Here is a 27,435-nt window from a genome sequence, read left to right as displayed (position 1 = left end):
ACAATGGGCCCTCCGCCCAGGGCCTGACGGCATTCTATATTAATAGAAGCGCTGTATATTATTCATAGGCAGAATTACTTTGGTGGCATGGTCCCAGGCCAAAGGGAGCTTCATGCACTTCTGCTCTCAGCCCTGACAAGGGGAATACTAACAATACCGGACATGTGCAGGGCTGCCCGAGTTTACCACTGCCCACACTATCGCCCATTATAATAATCTATTCAAGGATTAAAGGGGTTTTATCTTGAAGCCCATGAATAATGAATGTGGAATTTCAAAATTTAATTGCCCCGAATTAAATGATTCAAGATAATGTTTCTTTTATAAATTTGTAATGGGGCTTGGGGGGCAAAGAATGAAAAAATATATTAAATAAAACCTTTTTTTCCCCTTCAAATGAAACGAAGAATGAAAGGACAATGGACGAGTGCCCTTATGTCTCTTAATGGATTTTTTTTTTTTTTAAAGGCCCTCTTAAAGACAGATAGACAGGTCAAAGATTTGAAGAAAAGCACTCCACCCTATTCGATTCAGGTGAAAAATGCACACAACTTTAATCTTGGACTTGTCATTATAGACAGACTCTAATGGCTTTTACCTATACAATCGTACTGATGTACTAGGAGTGAGTGCAATCCACTATGTATCTTCTTTATGGCTAGATCATGTTAAAGATTTGAGAATAAGTGTATTAAAGCTGTTAGCTTTCCAAAGCTATAAATCTATATACAGAATCAGAAAGAACAAGTGGCAGGTTTCCATACACTCAAACATCTTTCAACGAAAACAAACCATTCCGAACAGTATATTGAACAGTGCTGTTTATGGGCAGAACACATTAAAAGTAATGCAGTTTCAATTTCAACATATGTGATTTCAAATGGACAACAAAACACTGGGGGCATATTTCGATTAATTTCTCATCACCTCATACAAGTCATGACTGATGAATCATGTGACTGGGTAGAGACTCAAGATTTAACAATTAGGTTACCCAAAAAGCAAAACGGAGTCATTATTTACTTAACCTTACGCGGTACCAAACCATAATTCTGCTATTTATATTATTAGATCAAATGCAAAAAAATGAAAAATAAAACTAATCAAAAATAAAAAAATAATCAACTTTGTTATTCATTTTTAAATATTTTTTTGAAGAATTAATTACACATCTCTTTTCCAGTTCATAGTGACCAAGGGGGGTAAAGCTCCAAAAAAAAGAAAAAAAAAGAAAATAAAAAAGAGAGACAAAAATAGCCAAACGATAGCATTGTGTGAGGAAAAGATGCAAGATTATCAGTGAATAATCACTTAAATTTCAGTCTGTTCCTTACCCAAAGCTATCATATGGCTTCAGAAGACTAGAAATATAGTGCACAAGTATCATTTATGGACCACTTTCATGAAGCTTTTTGGTGATACGGCCCTTGGTCACCACAGCTGCAATGTTAAGCTTTAAGGTCTACCAAAAAAACAAACAAAGAAATACAGATTTGAAACAACATTTGGGTAAGTGAATAATGGTAGAGGTTTCATTTTTGGGTGAGCTGTTCCATTGATTAATAGTCCCCAATGTTTTGTCATTTAAAAGTTGACAGCAACAGAGTTTTGCCTTGTGGGAGGTGCACATCTGTAAATGCACAAGATCTTCATTCTGGATCAATATTTCTACTTCAACTAAATGACATTTGTTAAGGCTTAAAGATGACCACATTAGTTGCATGACAAATGAGAGAACTTTGCAGTGAATACTTAAATAAAATACTTAATACTTGCATTAAAAATAAGGAGAAATAAGTAAAAAAAGATTTCCCAAAGTTCCAGTATGAGAGAAGTTAGTCCTCCGAGATCAGTCTCCATGTCCATTAACTGCAAGATTGTTCATTAGAACAGAAGAATTAAAATGAATATATATACCATACTAAAGAGTGAATGGTTTTAACACACAAACTTAGAATTACATTCACAGCAAAGAGTAACCATACGGCCACAAACAACCTCTTATTCTCTGGTTGAGGTTACAACATTCAAAACCGGAACTAATGTTCACTTTGTTGAGACTTTCAGTAACCTTACTTTTTATGTGAGTAAAGTAACTAACGTGCATCAGTGATGATCTCTTCACAGATCAATGTCAGAACATAAAAGAGTAATGATTGTCAAGCGGCACTAAACGTCAAGCATGTTTCTGCCATGATCTACAGCAACGGCTGGTTAGAGAGAAGTAAAAATCCCTAAGTCAGCATTTTAGATGACTAAACAGAAACATCCGTGGCAACGTTACCATGTTAAAGTCTTCGATTTTTTTTTTTTTTTCATTTTGTGAAGTCTGAGCAAGCCTTCATCTAGACAGGAGTCCATATGATTGGTTACTTCCTCACTTTGTTACCAGGAACGTTTCTGGCAGCACAAGTGAAGCTACTACAAAAGAAAAGTTGTGGCACTGATTAAAAACTCAAACGAAACAAAAAATAAAATTAAAAAAACAACAGGCTTTTTATAGCTTGAGCTAGCTCATACTTAAGCTGCATTTATTAAAAAACAAAAAAAATAACATTTAAACTGAAATCCTCTGCATTTTTTGTTTAGAAAGCGTTTGCTCCTATTTGTGAGTCTCGTAAACAAAAATAAATAAATAGCAGGAACTAAGATTGCCACCGCGCTCTGGTCATGACTATTTGCCACCATCTTTTGGTTCACCTTCAGTTCGTTTGGTACTCGGGTCGTGCTTCTCAACCTCATACCCTTTCACCATTGCATCACTTCCTGGAGGATCCTCTTGAGTACCATTGAGATCTTTACACTGCCCGTTAAGAACAGGGGAATTGGAGGAGTCCAGGCAGGCAGCGTCTGGCTTGATTTTGGCCAGGTTCATCTCCCCTTGAACGTGCTCGTCTTCTTCTTCCAGTTTGCGCAGGATGATGGGGAGTTTGGCATCTGCGTTCTCCAAAAGGGCGATGTCACTTTCTTCATAGAGCGGCAGCGGGGCTCCTTCGTCCAGCTGCTTCTGGAAGTGTAGGCGCTTGGCCTGACCGCAGGACACGGCGCGCTCCAGAATCTCTTTCTCCGCCAGGCGTAGCTTTATAGCAATGCGGGAGTGCAGGGACAGGTCAGGTTTCTCCAGCATGGAGCGATCCTCCTGATCAAGACAACAACAGAGATCTTAAAATAATGATTAGCAATATTCTTTTTAATATTGGCTAGCTTGACCATTATGGTTTAACAATCAGTAACAAATTAACTGCTAGATTACAAAATGAGTTATCACTAGACTTTCAGCAGTTTTCTAAATGGTTAAAAAAACAAAACAGAGGATTCATTCTAAATTCTGATTGGATGACCTACATTCAAAGCCCTCAAGAGTAAAAATTTGGTTAAAGGGTAAGTTCGGCGTTTTACAAGTAAAGCCCTGTTTTAAGATCCTTTCTGATTAAATCGAACGGTTAAGATTAAAATTTGGACACATGCTGCTGTCCCGAGAATTTTAGGTTTTTGTGTTAGCACCCCCCCCACCTATACAATGGTTTCATAGGGGCACTGGAACAATCATTCATATAAACGCATTAAACTTTAGTTCACAAAGACGTGAAACTCACCGAGTGGTCTGGGGTGTTCACTGATATGCACACGCAAAAATTCGCTGCAAAAGATGCTTTCCAACAGGTGTTTTACCGTTCGTTGTAAAACGGTGGACCTTCCAAAAACTACGATAAAACCTGTTAGAAAGCATCTTTTGCAGCGATTTTTGCGTGAGCATATCAGTGAACACCCCAGACCACTCGGTGAGTTTCACGTCTTTGTAAACTAAAGTTTAATGCGTTTATATGAATGATTGTTCCAGTGCCCCTATGAAACCATTGTATAAGTGGGGGGGGTGCTAACACAAAAACCTAAAATTCTTGGGACAGCAGCATGTGTTCATATTTTAATCTTAACCGTTCAATTTAATCAGAAACGATCTTAAAACAGGGCTCTACTTGTAAAACGCCGAACTTACCCTTTAAGAACGAATGATTATAAAAAAATAAAAAAATAACAATTTTATTTGAAAATAAAAGTTGTTGTTTTTGATGTGACAGTAAAGACATTTGTAATGTTACAAATTATTTATATTTCAAATAAATGCTGTTGGATGTGAAAAATTCACATTTTTAAATGATTTTATTATTATTTATTTATTATTATTTTAAATTGTAATACTTTTCACAATATTCTGTTTTCACTGTAAAAAAGCAGCTTTGGTGAGCAAAAGTTTACATATATATACATTTTCAGTATAAGAATTTATTACATGTTATTCAGCAAGGATGCATAACAAAAGACATTTATAATGTTACAAAAGCTTTCCATTTTAAATAAATGCTGCTCTATTCAAAGAATACTGAAAAAAATGTTTCCATAAACATATAGATAATAAGGCAACACTTTATTTTGATAGTCCACTTTAGACATTCTACTAACTATAAGTACCTTTGCAACTAAATGTCAACTACCAGACAACAGAGTATTAATATACGGTCTTCTTAATATCTGCTAGCACTTTATTTTTATGCTCCCCAACAGACAATCTACTGACTAGAAGTAACCTTAACCCAACAATCTAATATACTTCGTACTAATACCCTTATTAGAGTTAGTTGACATCTAGTTAAGCTGTATTCAGACATGACTAGTTTTCTAAACAATGTTTGTGTTACAATTGTTATCACCGGACGTCTGTGATTTCATGTACCGATTAGCAGGGGAATAACATGGCTGTGTTTATTCCAGAGGTGGGATTGGGAGTTTTCTAGATGTGGGCGTTACAGAAGGTTATCTGCTGTGCTTGTGTGCATCACTTATAACGTATGCGTTTAATTAATTGCTTGTTGATATACCTTTAATTTATTATTAAAACCCTATTTAAATAAACTTTTCATGAATTTATAGAAGTGGATAATTATAATTAACCCACGTAAGTGAGCAGAGACATCTAGATGAAGTATCTTACTAGACAGTGATATTAAAATGGGCAGTCTTTGCAGTTTCCACGATTTGGCTCAATTTATTAATTTTATAATTTAATTTTTTTGTCGGATACCATCCATATTGAAATGAAATGAAAATAAAGCACAATGTCTGCAATCGCAGACATTAGCATCCGGACAGGATTAGATTTCTCAGAGGACCGTTTAGTTTGCCGAAAAACAGTAGGTAATTCGCCCTGGAATTATTTACTGAAGATGTGTTTAAAATCACAAAGTACGCTTGTGAAACACAAATTTCTCTAACGTCCCCCATGAAAACTAGTCAGTCTGAATAGGGCTTGAGTTGACATGTAGTTGCAAAATCACTTATAGTTAGTAGAATGTCTAAAATGGACTATAGAAATAAAGTGTAACTGATAATATGAAATGTTTCTAGCATATGCTACCTTTCTTCCCCATGCAATTTAAATGTTTCAACAACTTCAAGATGCTTTGTAATATTTGTGTGAAAAGTTCAGATATTGTTTGACATGGTTCCAGCACCTCTGAGGTCGTCTTGTAGGTTTTGAGAAGCAGCGCAGCCCGTGTTTCCAGGAACGTCCACAGCTTGATTTCGTTCTCCCAGCTGACAGGGAATTCAGTGTTGCCCAGGGTGAAGATCTTGTTGATGGCGTGATCGCCCACCAGGTAGTCCCTGAGTTCCTCTGCAATCAGAAATGAATACCTCTCTAGTTAAGGGAGTAATCTGCTGTGCAAGTGAGCCGGCAGGTCTGATCTGTGGCGATTATGTAAGGTATGATTACACGGCTGCTAACGAGATGAAAGGGCTTGCCGAACGAGTGCTTCGCACGCGCACAACGCTGAATCCTGTCACACCAGTAAAAAAGAAGCCCCCAGCACAGAGGCCGCGCTTCGTTTAAAAATTAACATAAAAATTCTGAATAATATATCAACTCAGACTTAAGAGGTCTTGCCAGAGGACATGGACTTGCTTTATGGGATTTATGACAAAAACTTCTCTTACATGGGATGCTAATAAATATTTCACTGACTCTGGATCAGTCCTTCCACACATCTGCCACACTGTCTTGATCAATTAAACACCTGAGGGGCACTTGTTTAGGCTTCGTTGTCCTGTCTAGTTTAGTGTAAGGATGTGATATGGAATATGGCATCTCACTTCCTGATTTATGGACCATAGGTGGCCACTGGTGTACCTTAGAGCCAGGCGTGATGGTATCAAAAAAAAAAAAAAAAGATTCTTACCTTCAGTCATGCAGAAGACACGCAGGAAGGCCAGGAGCTGAGCGGATATGGGCGGCTCGCTGCAGTGCAGGGCAAAGATACTGGACCTGAGGAGGAGAAGAACCAGAGAGGGTTCAAAGCACCAACTGACTCCCCCCCCACCCCCTTCTCAAATTAAACCCCAATTAACTCCAGCGGAACGGGCAGGTGCTAATGGAAGCCTCCTGCCTGCACGAGACTGCAGCGCTGCTCCCCGTCGCATGACAACTGATTGATCTGAAGCGATGAGAGGCCACTGAACTTGATGCATTTTTAAAAACACGCTCAATCATTTATAATTTACCGTTTAATTACTGGAGCATATCTATGGCCTCTTCCTGTCTGACTTACAGGGGGATGAAAAAAAGCATCTTGACTCTGACCTGAATCAAAGGGTAATTTCACATGGGCCTGTGTGGATTTTTTTTTTAGAGACTTAAAGGTATTGATCTGTGTGATAGAAAGTTCACTGATAGTATTATGCCACAATAGAAGAGGTTTTACAGCACTGTAATTCTGTTACACTTGGATGATGATTATTACAGCAGTATAACCACTGAGTCATCTAGGATTGAATCGGATGTTAACATGCGATTCAAATACCTTACACATTACAGTTACAAAAAGAGAAAAAAAAGCTTTTCTAATGTATGGAGAAAAAAAATAAAAATAATTACAAGTACATTGCCCTCCAGTGCTGATGTTATCTATCAGCTAATATAATAATAATTCCTTTGTTTTATTATTAATAAGTTCTCAAACTAAAACTTGATTACCATTATTTGTAACATGTCTTTAAATGGCTATTCAAACTTCTTATTCCCTTGGAAAACAAATCATATCATGGCAAAATTTAAAAGCAAAAATGACACTTTTTCCATTGCCTCTTTTGGCTCATCTTTACTAAAGAAAATAATAATGGAGGGAAAATGTATCAGCTTTATAAAAAAAAATATTATCAGCTATATATATATAGTATATTTATATATAATTAATAAATACATAATCTAGGCAATGCAATTATGAGGTCAGATATGTTTATATTGAATTAAAACTAGACTAAACACTAAAGTAATACTGATAAAAAAGAAAAGCTAGTCAAAGACTTGACTCTACATAGATCATGTGTCATTTCTGTACGGGATACTCACGCAGGAATCCCTGCACGTGCCAGAACCTCTGCCTTCATGGCATACAAACGCTCGCTCTTGCTCACACCCAGCTTAATTTTCACGCGGTCGTGTGCGTTGTCCTCAAAGAAGAATCCATTGTGGATTACAAACTCGGCATTGGATCTCGTACCATAGAATATGTAGATCTGAGGGAAAACAAAGGGACGAAATTTGTAATTCGACAAATTACTACAACAAAGCATAATTGGCACTGCCTTTTATTTCATAGCGGAAGTAGACATGGACACCTGGACGCACAGGTCTATGGGAATGGATGCAACATTATACAGTGTCAATTTAGCCCTAAAAACTACCGTCCCACACTACCGTCCTCTCAAAACACAGCTCACATCCTCCCCTCAACAATACATCCACAAAATGAACAGATAATACTGTGCGGAAAATGTGTGAGATAGAGAGAGAGATAAAACATAGTGCTGAAGAGAAAGAGAGGGGGCGAGGGAGAGGCACAGTTCAATCCTGTTCTCAGCCTCTCCATAGTGAGTTCCGGCCCAGTGCGAAATCAGCAGCAGGAATCAGGGATCAAACGGCTCTGTACGGAGCGACGCTCCCGAAACAGCCCCTCCTACTCCCCCCAATGCTTGTCCGAGTCCCACACGCCGGCCCCCGCACTTTCTTTCTTCTTCCACTGGCTGTCTCTCCGAATCTTATCAAATAATTCACATTCTGGAGAAAGGGGGGGGGGGGGGGGGACTATACCTGGCCTGTCACTGTGTGCCCTGCATATCCGCTCCCATGGCTGGATCTGAATGCCTCCGCTCTGATATTACCCCCGGGCCTTCGTAATGGCTGCTGGCTGATAAATGCATCACGGAAGCACAAGCATAGAGCAATAGCGCGAGGTGAGAGTGCGCAAATAGAAATTGAAAATGTACAAGTGCATTAGGTGGACAGTGCATGGAACGAAATCCAACCGCTGATTTCGGACAATCGCAGAGAGAGATGTGAAACTGTCCGAGATATTTCTGTTGTAACAGACCAATGGTCATCCTAATTGTGACCTGTAAACAGTCGAACTGCTGTGATTGTGGTGTAAGACTCACCTGTTCGCCCTCTTTGTAATCTTTGAGAGCTACGCATTCGCATCGGTCATCCTCTAGATTGTAGCCAGTCGTAATCTAGAACAGAACAAAAAAAAGTCTTTTTAACATTTGAGTCACGTCATATACCTTACAGGTATATTATTACAAGATACTGATTCAGCAATATATGAGAGCTGTATGCATACATGCGTGTAATTTTTTAAAGAAAAAAAACCTTTTATTTAGCAAGAATGCATTAATTTGATCAAAAGTGACAGTAAACACTTTCACATCGTTATAAAAAATTATATTTCCAAAAAAGCTGTCCTTCTGAACTTTATAATAATGAATGGATCCTGAAAAAAGCAACCGTTTTTAAAAGGATAGTTCACCCAAAAATTAAAATTCTGTCAGTATTTTACTCACCCTCATGTTGTTCCAACCCCGTAAGACCTTCGTTCATCTTCGGAACACGAATTAAGATATTTTTTTATGAAATCTGAAAGCTGGATCACTCCTCCATACTAGTCCATAGGCTTCTTGAGGGATTGAAACATGCCAGTCCCGAAAAGTTATTAAAGACATCGTTAAAATAGTCCAAGTGACTACAGTGGCTCAATCTTAAGTTTATCAAGTGACAAGAATACTTTTTGTGTATTTCAACTATTCATTTCCTTCTCTATGGGCCTCTAGTCAGTTAACTTAGTGTGATTAAGTAGAGCTACGTCACACGTAGACTCACTATTGGCCTACGCTGGTCATGTGGGTGATGCGTGTGACGTACAACAACAGAAGCTTACTCTATTATACTAGTGAACTGACACGAGGCCCACAGAGAAGGAAATGAATAGTTGAAATAAAGTCATTATTTTTGTTTTGTTTTGCGCACAAAAAGTATTCTCGTCGTTTGATAAACTTAAGATTGAGCCACTGTAGTCACTTGGATTATTTTAACAATGTCTTTAATAACTTTTCGGGGCTGGCAAGTTTCAATCCCTGAAGAAGCCTATGGACTAGTATGGAGGAGTGATCCAGCTCTCAGATTTCATCAAAAATATCTTAATTTGTGTTCCGAAGATGAATGAAGGTCTTACGGGGTTGGAACAACATGAGGGTGAGTAAATACTGACAGAATTTTCATGTTTGGTTGAACTATCCCTTTAACACTGATAGGACATATGAGACCACAAACTTTTGAACAGTAGTGTATATATATGAATGATATTTCACATGAACAAATGGAGAATGAGTTTCAATAATTAAGCAGTACAATGTCCCACCTTATTTTATATGAAATAGTCTCTAAAACTTTTCTGTCTACTGACATCATCAAAAGTTCACTTTTCCCAGTTCAAGTGTTGGCATTGTTATTGAATTTGGTTTACACCTTTTCATGGTCCATTTGTTACCAGATCACTGGAAACAGATTTTAATATCAGGTGTAAAACAGAGCTCGAGTCAACAAAAACCTGTACCTTTCTGTTTTTATATTTTTTCCCAACCTTAAAATGTTAAATACAAACAATTAGGAACCAAAACTGCAAGGCTATTTCATTTAATATTTCTGTGTGTGGGGAAAAAGATCAATTGAAACAAAACAATAGGGCAAAACCAACAAATAAAATGGCACTTACTAATGGTTATAGAGCCAACCTATTAAAATAACACACCCTAACAAATACAATCCTTCACTATTAAATCTCTCAAAATCTTCAGAAATCAACTAAATCAAATAATCTTTGAGTAAATTGTACGAAAAACACTGCTACCAAAAAATACAATATGTTTTTATTAAACCTTAACCTGGGGATTACCAGAAAAACATTTCATTACACATTTTAATGACCGTGATTTTCAATGCACATGGTAATTTGAAACAAAACTTCATTTGAGGATATAAGTGCATTACAGAGTCATATGAACAGAGGCGATATATTGCTCTGTGGCAAGAGCTGCTGAGCACAATCAAAGACAAATTATCCAAATAAATATAAAAGATCCCTTGGGATGAAGGCATAATCTACCGAAAAAATCACATTAGACTTTGCTCCCGCATTCCTTAAAAGTAAATGTTATCCCCCTGTACTTCAAGATTGCAATACAAGTGAAAGCACTGTAAACGCCCATGTCATGCAGGAATATTTATAAAAAAAATGGCTGAACTGAATTGGTTGCAAAAACCTTCTGCTACCCTTAAATTATTTGACGGGGAGTTCTGTATTGGTTTTGCAGCAGTGCTGTGGACTCACCAGGCCGTTGGTGTGGTTGCACATGTCCCAGAGAGGGATGAGGGCCAGTGTGACCCGACTTCCGTCTGCAGTAGGAATCTGGTTTTGACGAGTCATTACAGAAGACACTGCCCACCTGATATACAAAATTGTATCACTTCATTACAGATTCAAAACACTACTAAAATTGCTGTATGTTAAAGGAAATGTAATGGAAAACAGGAGACAAAGTCAAAGAATCAAATGTAAACCTATTTTATAATTAATAAAACAAAATTCCATTTCCAGTCTACCCAAAAAAATGTATGGACACTAAGCTGCAAAAGCAGGTAATTCAGATATCTTCATGGTATTTATGTCACAACCTTTAGAACATTAAAGTCCATGTGAACCGGAATGTTGCGACCAATTTTACTTCAGCATTGTGATGCATTTCCGAATGAAATTGAATATTGAAATGAGAGATAGAAAAAAATGCAGACAGGGCTTGATTTTAGCATCTCCATGTCATCTCTTGCTCAGAGCAGGCAGACGGTTGGAGGTTAAGTATATTCTGGTCAAGATTATGAAGATAACTCATTTTTTTCTGTGAACTAAATGTCTAGTAATGTGTGCGAACAAAGTAAATGGGGTCAATATTGATTTCATCTGGACTTTATTCCATCAACGCCCATGTCTACACACCAAAGCCTTTAGTATTCTGAATAGGCAGCGCTGTTGAGCATTTCATTTGCAAAAATTAATCAAAACGGGACAATTGCATACAACATTTCTAAATGTACAAGGATAAAAATTACCTTTTTAATTCTTAAGGCCAAAGCGAGGGTTGCAAATGGTGTTGTAAAACTAAATTACAACTGAGAGAAAATCTTCTTCTATTACGAGTGGACTTCAGAATAAATAAAAAAGTACAGAATACAGCTGCTTTAATAGCTTGCATCAGGCAATATAATGACCTTAAATCTGAATTTGTCTAGAAAAGAAAAAAAGATTCTTACTTATCTAGTCTAAATAATCTGGACATAATTTATTAAAAGGAACTTGAAGTCTATCGAAGACAACATTAGCTGTGACAAGACGCTATTCCATTCTCTTCACACATTACCCAACGGGAGCACAGACTTGCATCATATTCAACAATCTGAAGATGAAAGGGGACCAATGATAAATTATTCCTTCAAAGATAATTTGGTGCTAATGAAAGAACAATGAGAACAAACGCCTCATTTTTAAAGGCCATCGCGTAGCCCTACAACCAACCTACATTTCATCTTCCCGCTCTTTTCCTTTTTTGAACCTCAGCAGGGAAGAGAAGTTCCTTTTTTTAACATAGTAGGACATTTCAACCAACCTGTAGTCGTCAAAGGTAAAAGCATCCTTCAAGGGCAGTTTGCTGGCGTTCGGATGAGTCTGGGAATTGAAGATGAAGAATACAGAGAGTGGATGGAAGGAAAAAGGAGAAAAGAGAGTAAAGGACCAGAGAGAAGGAGATATGGAGGTAAGAAAAGAGAGAGAGAGGGGAAAAAAAACACAAATCAGTCAGTGGAATTTCATTATGTGGCTGCCTAACAGATCCTAACAAGAGTGTAGCCAGGCAAAGAGCGTCCAGTGGTGCTATGCAAGGATCATGGTGGCATTAGCCCCCCATACATCACTGTCAACTTAATTTGTTGTGCCCAGCAGCCGTCATAAATCTGCTTCATCAATTTGTGTGACAGAGAGCCACTGGTGCCACAGAAATCTACATTTAAAGCCACAGACTCGCTCCCTCCAAGGGCTCATTTGCAGCGGGTGTCATGGAGAGGGGAAAAAAAAAAGCTACAATCCCGAAGAAAAGGAAAAAAAGGTAGGGAGCAAAGAATGCCAGGGTCTAATTCAGCCGGCCCGTAGCACCCTCCTGAACATGCAAAATGAGCCATAAAAATAGATGTAGGTATGAAGCTGAGAGTGAAGGATATTCTTCTTTTCCCCCCACAGGTACTCTCATGGCTGTGTGTGTGGTGCTTGTCCTGTGAAATGAAGCACTGTACTCCACAATGAGGTACTGTGAAAACCGTAATGGTGCTGATATGTATATAACACAGTACATCAAAAAGCTTGTGCTCGAATATCATAATCACGACTCAGGTGATCAGTCCATCACACAGAACGAGTGATAAGATTGCCCAACAGACACAGGAAACAAAACAACAAAAGAAAATGTGAACTTTGCAGATTTCAAAAGATATAAATCACTTACAGATATGAATACAAAATAACCTCCATAATAAAGATGTCTCTTTGACATGATGGTTTTCATCTGCAAAAAAAAAAATGTAATTGAATGTTACATCAACATTCAGCAAATGTTTGAAAATCTATTTTAAATGTATTTTTATCAGATGTTTTTACACTAATAAGAAAAATTTCTGATCAAGGTTCATGCAGACACGTTGTGCCAAGTTTGACATCGACACGTTCGATGATTCCAAATTCATGAGTAGGGTACTGTTTGAATTTTAGCGTTTGAATTTCTGCTTATCGATTGTGATTCTTATCGATCCCTAATTTCAATTCCAATAAAGTAAAAAAAAAAAAAAACTTTATCATTCACATTTATTCTAAGTCGTATTGTAAAACATTTCATTGTAGCTGAATACCATATCAAGAGGCTAAAGAACACTTTAAAAATACCATAACAAAAACAACTAGCCTAACTAATATAAAGTTCAAGCATTATTAAAGACAAGTAAACACTCAGTAATTAAAAAAAAATCAATCGCACAAATGAAAGATATGATTGAAATAAAGAAATTAAGATTTTCAGGTATTCAGGTACAGAAACTATAAATCAAATGTAAAAAAGACTGCACTTTAAAAATAAAATATACATTACAAATATAGTTACAAAAGTTATTCAGTCAAGAACTTTTCTCTGTCTTTTGTTGTTTGATTAAAGGCAGCAGGAATATTAGGCTGATGTCACTTTAAGAGCTGCACGGATCCAATATACTGTTACACATGCGTTTGTCAACTGTTTACCTTCCTTCAAGACATAATCAATGGTGTTTACAAGAATATTTTGACATTTTTGTGTGTATTTGTCCATTCAAGTACAAATAGACATGGAAGAGAAATCAAGTTCAGTATTTCACACTCTAAAGTATGAGGCAGCTTTCTGTGCGTACGTTTTGGATGTGTGCACAGCAAAGAAAACAGCATGCGAGACTTCTTTTACTTGAATGGTTTAAAATTACTTTTTCTCTCTGTGCGCTTTGAACGTGTGTTTAGCACAGTAAAGTGTGTGGGTCATCTTGCGCTTGATTGGTTTAAAGTTATATGAAAATGCACACAAAGTAATTGATAAGAGTAATAAAAAAAAATAATAATAAAAGTTAGGGAATCCCTGCTGTAACCAACCAAGACTAATCAAGCTTGAATATACAAAATTCAGTGAATAGCATCTTTAAAAGACTTATTTTATGGTGCTTTTAAATGCAAACCATATGATTTTGTTGTAAGGACAACAGCAGCTTGAACACTCCTTTAGTTAGTGTTCCAAAAATATCTCCTTTAGTTTTCAATGGAAGAAAGTTATACGAGTTTGGAACGATAACAAGGTGAGTAATTGAAGACAGAATTTTTATTTTTTCCAAGTAGTGTGCTCCTTCACAGATGTCTCAGAGACATACGTGCACAAACTGGAAAGAGGGCGCAAACCCAAGCTGCACCATTAGGCTCGCAAACTGAGGAATAGAAGCATTAAATGCAAGTGCTCAGAAGAAGAGGATAACTTTTACATTACACGTCTCTCCCCATTAATCAATTTCCCTGACACTAATTGAGCCCTGTATTCCCCCTTGCTGCTCTGGAACCCACAGACACTGACACTGACACAGTGTGGTCACATCATATCTTTGCCTGTAACTCAGTGTGTCGGCAGAGTAGAGTCCAGTTTTGAAATTGTTGTAGCCCTACAGCAGAGTGTGAGAACATGTGCATCAGCTGCCTCTGCTGTGAGAAACCAGGCAAAGTTGTAACACACTCATGTGGATGAAGGTGTACAGGTCAGCTGTGATTTCATAAAGCATGACATCATAACAGAGCAAAGCCTGACCACTTTCTTTAATTTCAACCCCAATTCTAAGAATCAGGCTGAGTTGGTAGCATCGCTCACATACGCTGACGGACAACCATTAAAAGATAAGCTCTGGGTAAAGCCGGCAAGTCAGAATTCTGTGTCCTGGGTTTGAGCCTCACATTGCAGATGAAGGGATGTGGTTCATGTATGGATGTGTGGAAAAGCATATTACAGGTTTTGATGAAAGTAATAGGGCAAATCTCCAGAGAGAGTCAAGCAGTTCTCCGCAGACTTCTTGCAGGAAGATGTGCTGAAGCCAGCTAAACAAAGTAGAAAAAACCCCACTTTTGATCACTGGTAACCATTACAGGCCACCTGAAAAGGGTTAAAGCGCAGTTAATGATATTTTCAGTCCTCTGAGAGCCAAATACTCGAGTGCCCAAGTACCGTAATAGATTCAATTAAGGCAATAATTAGTTGAACAGAGTGATACAGCTCAGGGGGGAGGGCGAACCTGGCTGCAGAAAGGCCACGAGGAGGTCCGTCAGGAGTCCTGTGGGTAAGGATAGGGCCTCGAAGTCTTGAAAAACTTAAAATTTGCTCACGTAAAGACTAGAGAAGTAGTTTGAGACGAAACAGAGGTAGTTTTAGACGGCACGTTTGATGAGGTGTAGTTTTCGGAGATAAAGGGCAGCTGCACTGCTGCAGGTTCAGCTTGTGATGCATTAGCATCACCAGAGAGAGGTAATTCATCATGTGCCACAATGGCACCGCGGCTCAGAGAGAGACGAGGGGGGAACGGCCCTGTAAATCAATTAGAAAACAAAAGCTCCCACCATGAGTGCCTGCTCTCCTTAACGCGGACGGCGGGAAACGCGGCTAATTGGCCGGTGGCCTCCATGAGGTCTTTCTGGAGCCGAGATCCCCAAGCACCCCATTCGCCGCCCTGGTCGGTATTAGAGAGCTTGATCAGTGTGCATGCTGAGGTTCTAAAAGGATTGATTTTTAACTTCTTACTTCTGTTACGTTTCAATTCTCGACTTTGTGCACGTTACTGAAAATGATGAAACAGACGCATGTCTACATCGTCGCAAACTCTCCCTCATTTTCCGGGCTGCATCAGGAAGGTCAGACAGATATCTTCTCAGGTTTAGGGAGAGGGGGTGGGATGAGAGCATACCACTGGGACCCTGTTCATTTCTCATCAACAACGGCAGATGCAGCACACCAAGGTTACTTTGCATTCGCTGCATATCGGGGTCACCTTATGAGGTTCACCTCCCCCACACACGCAGGCATCCGGCCCCAATGAGGAGGGTACGGTTATCATTGGTCCCCCGCGGACACGGGAGACGCTTGGATACTCCTCCGAGGGCGTTCGGCGTTGACAACAGCCTATCCCTCTTCACATAGGCAAATATATAAAAAGCTCCTCAATTCCAGCAGGTGAAGGGCCTTGCTTTCTCACTTCTTCTCGAGGAGAGGAGGGGGTGGGGGCAAGGACCAGATAAAGCTGGCAGTGGGAGGAAGTAGAATGGGGGGGGGGGGGTTGTCAGTCATGTGTGGAAGGTACATTCAGGTCAATTCAATTCAAAGCCAATGCGACAAGCTAATTTTCCAGCCCGGTCATCTGCGGCCGCCTCAGAAGAGAGCCTGACATTGACAGTAGACATTACAGTGACACTGGCCTCCAACCTGAAGAGCCGAGAGGAGAGGAGAGGAGCGGACAGGACACTCACCGAAGGGCTGGAAAAACAACCCTCCCCCTCAACTGAACATCTTTGGAAAAAAAAAAAACTCCACAGAGCTTTATATGAACAAAAAGAGTTAGGTTCATTTTACGCTGAACTCCTGTTAGAACGCAGAGAATGAATCCTTCTGTCCATTAAAAGGTTTACTCGGCGTGATCAATGTGAAATTCATTACGCCAAGAGGTCATCAGTTCCTCCAGCTTTATTTTATCAATACAAACTTTACCAAGTTCGTTTCAAAGGAAGTAACATTTCATTTAGACCAGTACCCTTGGAAGCTTAACTCACTTCTGGCACCTAATGGACTACATATTCAAATTGAAATCGTACACTGAATATACAAATTGATTAACTTTCGGATGACTGATGCCGACGGCTTAACGTAGCAGATGCATATATTTCAGTTTATTGTGTTTCCTGTTATTTGTCTCAGTCTCTGTATAGAAAACAGTATAAATACACTTGATTAAAGTTATTAACGGAGAAACAATAATACAGCTCCTAATTACACTCCCACCCCCTTTTATAAACTAGAAAACATTTAATAAAGAAAATGTCAACAGATTTGCAGACGAAATGACAAATACATTGACTATCTGCATGAATATTTGATGCCTTATCTTGACAGTAATGTGAAATATTAGTTTCTTTTCCCTAATTGACAGTCATCTAATGAAAAAAACAAAATGTACCAGCAAAGATTTCAAATGAAAATTGGAGAGAACTGGGAAGAGCATATTATTGCTTCCTTACTAGCTAAGAGGAGGTCCAAGAACCAGGATAAAACGTATTGGACAGATCACAGGCCCATTGAAATTAACTGCCATTTCAATGTGTCTGCATATTCAACATTTGCATAACACTGAAATTACATTTTATAGTAATATCATGCACTTTTTGTAAACAAAGTGGAAATAAAATACATCCTAGTACTTATCAGGTGATGCTACAACAGAATATTAAGCATTGACATTTGACTGGACTTATGCAAAATCAAAACTTGTTGTTTAGTTTCAATGAAATATCTACAATCAGAAATCTTTACTTCTGAAGTGACAAGAAGATTTTATAGGCTAAAAGTACATTTCTATTTAATTTCTTATTTCTATATAATTTCTAAGTCCTTATTGTAACAGAGCAAAAAGTATAATATCAGATTTATCATTAGCATATCATTTTTTTCTAGCACTAAAATCTAAAACCTCAGACATGCATTTATTTAAAAAAAACTGATTCAAGCCCACTTTTGTTTTGCTTTGAACACTACTTTGAGGGATAAACATCTCCCCCTGCTGGTCAAAGATTGCCACTGCAGCACCATCTCTGAGCCATGTCAATGGCAGCTTATCAGGGGCCCTGAAATTGGGTGCAAGAGGGCATTATAAAGCTCCTTTTACCCATCTCCAATGTGCCTTCAACAGCAGGGATCCTTTTAAAACTGAATTTCCTCACCTCAACAGACAGCAGTGTAAAGGACAGCTATTCATGTGGCTAGAGAGTCTGAATAGCTTGTCACACTGACTGCTTAAAAAACCCTGCACTCAAACGGCTTGCAGTTCACGAGACACCGATAGGGCTATCAGTCGCCGCACTCATCAAAACTGCCATACGTACGAGTATGAACTCTATGAATTTACTGAAGAAATTTTGTACTTATGTGTACCTGAAAATGTGAGAGTAGGTGCTTATTTTTCTTTGAAAAAGTGGGTAAATATATGTAAAACATTATGCAATAACCAATTGACCCATAAAACATTTAATCACACCACATTGCATTTGGCAATCAACAAGAGGTTTTAATGACTTAAAGTTTTTAAAAATGTATTCATGTTTTTTTTTTGGTAGTGCAATCAATCAGACTCAGTTAAGATTGTGGTTGAAAGTAACTTTTTCGTTTTTCACACTCTAAATGAAAAATCAAGCCAAATGAAGGAATGAAAAGAATGAATGAATATACACTCACCTAAAGGATTATTAGGAACACCATACTAATACTGTGTTTGACCCCCTTTCACCTCAGAACTGCCTTAATTCTACGTGGCATTGATTCAACAAGGTGCTGAAAGCATTCTTTAGAAATGTTGGCCCATATTGATAGGATAGCATCTTGCAGTTGATGGAGATTTGTGGGATGCACATCCAGGGCACGAAGCTCCCGTTCCACCACATCCCAAAGATGCTCTATTGGGTTGAGATCTGGTGACTGTGGGGGCCATTTTAGTACAGTGAACTCATTGTCATGTTCAAGAAACCAATTTGAAATAATTCAAGCTTTGTGACATGGTGCATTATCCTGCTGGAAGTAGCCATTAGAGGATGGGTACATGGTGGCCATAAAGGGATGGACATGGTCAGAAACAATGCTCAGGTAGGCCGTGGCATTTAAACGATGCCCAATTGGCACTAAGGGGCCTAAAGTGTGCCAAGAAAACATCCCCCGCACCATTACACCACCACCAGAAGCCTGCACAGTGGTAACAAGGCATGATGGATCCATGTTCTCATTCTGTTTACGCCAAATTCTGACTCTACCATCTGAATGTCTAAACAGAAATCGAGACTCATCAGACCAGGCAACATTTCTCCAGTCTTTAACTGTCCAATTTTGGTGAGCTCTTGCAAATTGTAGCCTCTTTTTCCTATTTGTAGGGGAGATGAGTGATACCCGGTGGGGTCTTCTGCTGTTGTAGCCCATCCGCCTCAAGGTTGTGTGTGTTGTGGCTTCACAAATGCTTTGCTGCATACCTCATATGTAACAAGTAGTTATTACAGTCAAAGTTGCTCTTCTATCAGCTTGTATCAGTCGGCCCATTCTCCTCTGACCTCTCGCATCAACAAGGCATTTTCACCCACAGGACTGCCACATACTGGATGTTTTTCCCTTTTCACACCATTCTTTGTAAACCCTAGAAATGGTTCTGCGTGAAAATCCCAGTAACTGAGCAGATTGTGAAATACTGAGACCGGCCCGTCTGGCACCAACAACCATGCCACGCTCAAAATTGCTTAAATCACCTTTCTTTCCCATTCTGACATTCAGTTTGGAGTTCATGAGATTGTCTTGACCAGGACCACACCCCTTAATGCATTGAAGCAACTGCCATGTGATTGGTTGATTAGATAATTGCATTAATGAGAAATTGAACAGGTGTTCCTACTAATCCTTTAGGTGAGTGTATATGTATGCACACAGACAGTTGAGATAGCTGTGAGACTTACATGGATGACTTTGTAGAAGTAGGCGTACTGTCGCGCTGTGTTTTTATATTGACTGAGCACGTCCTGTATGGCTTGTGTGGCCAGCAGGTGGCGCACTTCCTCCTCTTCAAAGTACAGGGGGGTGTCGTAGTCAGCAGGCAGGGTCTTGATGTAGGGCAGCCAGGGAGAGCTGGGATTGGCCCGTTCACACAGCAAGTGTAGAGCCAGGGTCACGTTGCCCATGGCCTGTAAGATCCGGTCCTGACTGTACAGAGGCCCTGTGAATAAAAGTTCAATTAGGGGTCTGTCTGCAATGGTTTCCAGATATTAAAACAGAACTAATTCTTTTCACTTGCAATTATGCTGTTTTCACGTAATCTTTTTGACGTGGACCCGTGTTTAATTGAGCAGAAAGCTTGGTTTGTTTGAAAGTTAATTCAAGTTTATATCGGGTCATGTAAACCACAGTACAGTTACATTTTGAAAATGTGCCACTGTCCAGATGGTTCGGATAACAACTAGTGTTGTTATTGTTAAACTATTAAAAAACATTTTCAGCAATTAACAAAGCTGAAATGAAGCAACATATACATATTAGATGAAAACTTAAAATAATTTTACTAAAAAAAAAGTAGTAAATTACTAAAACTAAAATAAAAATAAATTAAAGCTAAATAAAAATATACAACTGACAGAAGTATATAAAAACGAAACTAAAATATACTATAAATATACTTAGTATATTTAGTATATAGTGTATGCATGCATATATATATATATATTAGGGCTGAACGATTAATTGCATTTGCGATAATATCGCGATATGATGAAATACGATTTTGTAACCGCAAAAGCTGTGATTACACTGGTCACGTGACACACGAGAGAAAAGCAGTCTGCAGATCAAGCATCAACTTGGCACGCTACGCATAGGTCTGGCATACAAGAAAGAACTGTTTATTTTTTATGTATGTGATAGTGTTATTTATTCTCTCTCCAACAATTCTAGATCGATTCAGAGAATTTCAGAATCGAGTCTGAGCTTAGTTTTAAACACAGATGCGTGATGACTCTGCGCGTGCTTTAGAAACAACCGTATTCTGCTTGCTTCTAATCTCTCTCTCTCTCTCTCTCTCTCTCTCTCTCTCTCTCTCTCTCTCTCTCTCTCTCACACACACACACACACACACACGCACACACACACGACACCGCTCGAACCTTCCGAAAAATAAGCTTTCATAAAGTTCGGGGTTTAAGCGAATTACAAGGACAGTCACGGGCTTCATTGCACAGGTTTTGCCGCTTTGATGTTACTCTTGCAGTGCGCGGTCTTGGCCGCCGGAATTTTCCTTACAAATGCTACACAAAGGCATTATTTATGTCTTTTGGAATGCAGTTGGCTTTTAAATACATTTTAAAATACAGGCGCTTTGTGAAGAGCGCTCGTGCATGTGGCTGTGAGCGACTCATTGGTTAAATGTACTTGCATCTCAAAATGCTTTTGACGCGAAATTAATGTAAACACGGTCAGTTATATCTTAAACCAACAGGACAAACCACATTTACAATTTCAAAAGAGATATGTGCATCAGTGTGAATGCAGCTTATCGTATAGGGGGAAAATCACTCCAGCTCTTGAATGGAAAACGTTCAGACAGCCTACTTTTAAATACTGAAAGCACTCTTTGTTTATTGCTTGTAATGTTTTTTTTGTTCCTCTTTATTTACTAGCTTTTATATTTTGAAGCTATATTAGTTTATAGCCCATTTAAAATTCTTAACATGTAATTGGTTTAATTAAATGTGTTTATATATATATATAAATATATATATATATTTTTTAAGTATGTATATTTACACATGTAATAATATACATATTTTAAGTGTTATTAAAATTAATTAATAAGAAAAAAATTAGATCGGATCATGAGCTGCCTAAAGATTCCCATCCCTACTGTACAATGATTTATTGCTTGTCTTTGTCGACTAATACAGAAGGTAAAGAACTTAAAGTAATCGCATATTAAATCGCAATCGCAATATTGGTTAAAAAAATCGCAATTAGATTATTTTCCATAATCGTTCAGCCCTAATATATATATATACACACACACACACACACACACACACACACACACACACACACACACACACACACACACACACACACACACACACACACACACACACACACACACACACACACACACACACACACTAAACTAAACTAAACTAAAATAAAAATAAAGAATGAAAAATATAAAAATTAAAGCTAATAATATAACCGTAAACAGTATAAATAATACTAAAACAGCACTGGTTCTAAATCTAATGTTTTTTAAGTGTGAACACAATATTAATTAAGATGTACATGTTAGAAGGACAATTTTAAAATACAACAGAAATAAGTTGTTTTTATTATTATTATAAAATAAAAATAAATAACAATATAAAATAAAAAAATATCATTTAAAAATAAAAATATCATAGAAACAAAATTGTTGCATGTTTGCCCCGCACACTTGCATGTAATACCATCTGTTGAGCTAAAAGATATTTAACCTGGGACATTAAGGCAATATTTATATAAATGTCTTGTGGTCTCCAGGTTCTATGCAAGGAGAGAAACATTGCACATTTCAATGTGCCATTGCATGTGATTGTCAAGAGTTTAAGGTCAAAGACTGACATTGCTACACTATGTGAACTCACCAAGGACAGAGTTCTTGGCGGATTCCACAGTCATCAGCATTTTTCTAGGGATCCACAGGAACAGCTCCTCAGCCTGAAATGGACACAAATGAAAATAACATGGTCAAAAACATAAATTCAAAATCACCTATTGTTACAACGTACAATTGAATAAAGATTTATCTTGATTACAGGGCTAGTTCTTTCCAGACACATTCAAATTCCAATATTTTAAATAGATTTTTTTGAAATCTTGTGTAAAACTACATTTTGTAAATAACAATTAGCAAAAGAACCACCCAAATATTGAACCTAATCAAGTCTGGAGGTAAAATATGACCAATCTTTAACCTCCATGTATCACTGAGCACTAAAAACTTTCCCTCCAAAAGCACTAACAAGGTTAATGGGGGGAAAAAATAAAAAAATAATAATAATTCTACTGCCAGTGCCAATAAACAGTACAAGTTGGGTTACTCGTTTCAGCATTCAACTGAAAATATGGCAGGACGCTCTGTAGGTGGCAGAAAAAGCAAGCACATCGCACATATAATTTGCAAGGGATCTAATCTCCATAATTTTCAAGTGTGTGTGTGATGCTAAAAACACTATCAGCACGAAGCCTGGTTCATATTGTACCTTAATTTGGCTAAGAGCCAATTTAGAGACAAATAGCCTCTCAGATCAGCTTGTAAAAACAATTAATCACAAAAAGATACATAAATAAATAAAAGTATCCAACATGGGGAAAAAAAAAACCTGAAAAAATTATTAAGTAGTCTTGACTTATCCAACTTATCATCAAACTGTCTGTGGACAAGGTGAGTAAAAACACCAACCTTAATATCTTTAGTGGCCTTCAGACCATATCCTTCGTCTGCAAAGTTGGAAATCTCAAAACCATCACAAGAAGCCCCGCATTCTGCGGCCCAGACCATCAGCTCGGAGAAAAAGTCTTCCCTGATTCCCTCAAACGATACAGACATCCCTGTGGAAATAATACACAAGTTGATTTAGCTATTGTATGTATATTGAACATCAGCGTGAGTAGTTCTCTCTGTAATGAATTCCATTATTCAATGGCACTCTGCTGTATTATGTTGCTGTAATACCACACAAGTGAACCTAAACGGTGCTACCTATTACTCTTGTGTATCCTACTGCATAATGTGCTTTCTAACGTTTATTCTAATGGATATTTATGTGTTCTAAATGCACATCTCAGAGACTCCCACTGAGTATTTTATTAAGCAATGTGATAGAATCATTCTGAAGTCTTTACATCTCTGTATAACTGAGCTCTTTCTGTGTTTGTTTCATCAACTTACTCTATGTAATGTGCATTTTGTTATCAAAATCATTCTATCAAATAAAGAAATGTACAACAAGCCATCTTTTATGCTAAGTTTTCTTGTACTCTTTTATGTTGCTGGTAAAGGTAGTTAAGATTCCGTCAAAATTTACTCGCCCTCATCATGTCACACACACACACACACACACACACACACACACACACACACACACACACACACACACACACACACACACACACACACACACACACACACACACACACACACACACACACACACACACACACACACACACACACACACACACACACACACACACATCAAAATATCTCATTTTGTGCTTATGCACAGAAAAAAAAAGTAATGAGAGCAAGTAATTGACAGAATTAATTTCATACCTGGATAAACTATTAAAAAGTTCCACACCATTTGTTTTTCCGTCCTCTTTATTCTTGCAAATAGGATGGTTAAATACTTAACAAAAGCCAATGGCAAATCAAAGGGAAAACCACGCTACATAAAAGCTCGAGAACTGCTAAATTATATTCATGTGAAGCAATAATGCACCTTTCTGTTTCTTACGGATCTTCTCCACCAGAGCTCGGATCTGAACATATTCCTCCCACTCTTTCCCAGGAGAGGGAGCAGCGCTGCTGCACTCTGAATGGGGGAAAGAAAAGAAAACGTTCCAATAATTTATATTCATCAATCACTTATGCTTGGATCAACAGAATCCAAAAGGGGACTGTGGGAAAATAGCTAAGTGCTAAAGTTCCTAGAGTAACCAAATGCTGGCAGATTCATTTTCTCTTCCGGCTGCTCTTGTAAAATGCTGCGGCATCTATCGGCCTGGTAAAAGTCCTTGCACAAGAGCACAGACCGCAAATTGTCTTTGATATAAACAAATGCATGTCCTTCCCAAAATGACATGCTATTTCGGAGAGATGTTTGATGTACAGTTTAAAAATGTAGATTGATGACCAAATGATTCCATGAAGTACCACCGCACCCTTGAGCACAACCTCAGGAGGCTCCATTTGTATAAAAGCTTCAGATGATTAAATACTAAATAGATTTACTTATACATTAGGAAATCATTCACATGGAAGATGTTTAATTTTCAGGATCCAGTTGCATCTTTAACACCACAACAAATATTACAACAATCATGTAATGCAATTATGGAATAATCACAAAAGCCTTTTTGTGTACCAGCAATGCACGCATCCATGAGAGAAAATCATTGCAACAGTATTTTCAGAGCAGGAATACAGCCATAAAGAATGCTTTTATACTCACTCTGCAGAAGTTCAGAAATTAAATTCATCATCTCTTTTGGAGAAACCGCAGCTGTGGCACCGGTCCCTGATTTCTGGGTCTTCACTCTGCTCTTTTTGCCCATCTTGCTGGTCTGGGAGAGAGGATGGCTGTGAAAAATGCAAGTTGAAAGCAAAAATAAATACTTTTAATTACAGTAAAAAGTAAGTTAAAAAAAATGCTAAAATGTGACCAGGTTTCATTCTCCTTTATGCAGCCTACAAGGCTGTACAGTAACTGAGCCAACAGTCTGAGAAGTACTGGACTCCAGTCACTCCACACTTCTTATAAATATTTAGGTGTAGTGGACTAGGTACTGTATATTTATAACTAAATGGTAGAAACATGTGACTGTTTCACATCCAAATAATCTTTGAATCTGAAATCACTGCCAAGAAAGGTTAATGGTCTCTGTGAGGGATTAAACGGATGGCTACAGCAAGCCAAAGGACACTAAATCAGGTACTTTATTGTAAACAATGAGTATGTGCCTTACATGAAACTAATCAAACACAACATGCTTGTATGTAGTTCAATTCAATAAATGAGTCATATGGCAGCTGTTCCCATATTTCAAAAATTGTCTGGCTTCTTTACCTGTGCAAATTTGGGCAACGTACAAAACTGCAAGAATATTTCAATGGTAAAGCATACGTTTTGAAAGCTCCACTGGTGCACTGTTTATGATTGCAATCATACATGCATAAACTGACTTTTATATAGAATGCCATTATACATAATACACAATATGCATGGCCAGTTGAACTGTCAGATTTTCAGATGACTCCAGAAGACGTCAAAGCTTAAATCTTGGATATTTCCATCTGGATATATCAAATCACCCAAAGCCTACCATTTAAAAAATAATGAGAGGCACAATTGTATTACTGAAGAGCAAATTGGATTGAAACACTTAAAAGTAAGCTACTTAACACTGAAACCATCAGAGAAAAGGAGAAGCAATGCAATTATACTGGCTGACAGCAAAGACACGCAACATAAAACAAACTCAACAAATCAATATTCAGAATAGAATATCAGAATATATTAAATAATAATATCAGCAGCTTGATGCCTTAAAATAACTGGCCTTGGCCAATGCATATATTCAAACCCACCAGTAGATGATCACCTGCTTCACACTGCACACTACACAGCATGCCAGTCTTCATTTTAAACACTGTTGGTCCAGTGATCAAATGCATGAATTAAAAGCTTAACATACAAATCCATCCATTCCTATTCATCTAGCTAACGTTATCTGTCTGTTCCTGGCCCAAGAATCCTGGTTAGCTGCCTACACAGACTTCATTTTAGGATATCATAAACGCGTTTGAAACAGACAGCTTTCAAAACGTTGAAGAACATTTTGGGAAGCGTGAGTTAACTTACTCATCACTTCAAGCTCGCTTACGACGCCCAGATATGCTGTCTAGGTAGTTAGCTCACTAGTTTTTGAGACACATTCAATGTGTTAATAACCAGCATGCTTGTGTTTCGCAATTTGCTGAATTTGACACCATTTACAGTGTACATTTGCCACGCATTTACATGCATGTGACGTATTATATGTTGTTTAATTATACACACCTCAAGCGTATATGCAAACATCATATTATATACTAAAACTACCTTCCAATTGACTGCAGGGATCCTCCTGTCAACCTGGAATTCAATCCTCTTCAGCTCGGTTTACTGGTAAAACCTAACCTTTCTTCAGAGACAAAGCCACGCCCTAATAAGATTTCTAAAAAAGCGGATTGGGCCATTGAAGCGTTTATCCCGCCTTAAGCTTGTCCAAAAACGAATTTTAATTGGCTAATGTTACATACGCAACTGCATACGTGCGAGCCAATTGGTTAAAGTGTAAATGTATTTCACTTCGGGAAACTTTACGTATCTATTGGTTTTCGCTAAGGCGGTACCCGTTTGTCGTGACTTCACTGGTCGTGAGAGGCATGGTGAGAGGAGTCTGTTTGGTCTGGTTTACAAGGTTGGGTTGACTACACAAACAGTAAAGTCTTGTGTGTCTTGCGATTGGAAGTTTACTTTGGTTTCATAAAGTGACCATAAAAGGATAAAGTTTGCCCAACGTGATTCGCGGAGGAAAATGTCAATCACAGCAACAACATATAAAACGTAACATAACTATAACATACAGTATTTTATACATTCTGTTGTAAAATTAAGATCATATATATAAAAAGACTAAAATGTATAGTAAAGTAAAATCATAAAATCAATAATTTGTATAATTTATTTTTCTACCACTTTATAATTTATAATGTATAATATAATTTATTCTCTTTTATTTACTTATTACATTTATAATTGTATATAATGTTTATTTACCAATTGTGGGCATGCAGGACAACTGATTATTCCCTAACCTTGTTTAAATTACACCAAAT

General features: G+C 37.9%; 1 protein-coding gene across 1 annotated transcript; it reads right to left on the bottom strand.

The window, feature by feature from the left end:
* Positions 1–529: 529 nt before the first annotated feature.
* Positions 530–26,756, bottom strand: setd3 (SET domain containing 3, actin histidine methyltransferase). The gene is made up of 13 exons (XM_077239224.1): positions 26,657–26,756; positions 25,007–25,134; positions 24,275–24,367; positions 23,234–23,382; positions 22,416–22,488; positions 19,725–19,981; positions 12,046–12,104; positions 10,716–10,830; positions 8,488–8,562; positions 7,403–7,569; positions 6,234–6,319; positions 5,511–5,671; positions 530–3,139 (listed from the first exon to the last, which is right to left on the bottom strand). Exons 2-13 carry the CDS (start codon positions 25,107–25,109, stop codon positions 2,675–2,677), a joined length of 1,803 nt encoding a protein of 600 aa, XP_077095339.1. The 5' UTR covers positions 25,110–25,134; positions 26,657–26,756; the 3' UTR covers positions 530–2,674.
* Between the last annotated feature and the right edge of the window lie 679 nt (positions 26,757–27,435).

Source organism: Siphateles boraxobius, unplaced genomic scaffold (genome assembly GCF_051911475.1).
Source record: "Siphateles boraxobius isolate OS27281-9 unplaced genomic scaffold, OSU_SipBor_1 22, whole genome shotgun sequence".
NCBI lineage: Eukaryota > Metazoa > Chordata > Actinopteri > Cypriniformes > Leuciscidae > Siphateles > Siphateles boraxobius.
The sequence above is the reverse complement of the archived record's forward strand: the minus strand, read 5'-3'. Positions and strand labels throughout refer to the sequence as shown.

Bases quoted from the DNA above. Each gene is read 5' to 3' on its own strand.
- setd3 (XM_077239224.1), bottom strand. From the start codon at position 25,109: ATGGGCAAAAAGAGCAGAGTGAAGACCCAGAAATCAGGGACCGGTGCC. The intron at 22,489-23,233 runs GTTGGTGTTTTT...TGTCCATTTCAG, and splicing joins AGGCCACTAAAGATATTAAG to GCTGAGGAGCTGTTCCTGTG. The intron at 10,831-12,045 runs GTTGGTTGAAAT...TTTGTATATCAG, and splicing joins TTTACCTTTGACGACTACAG to GTGGGCAGTGTCTTCTGTAA.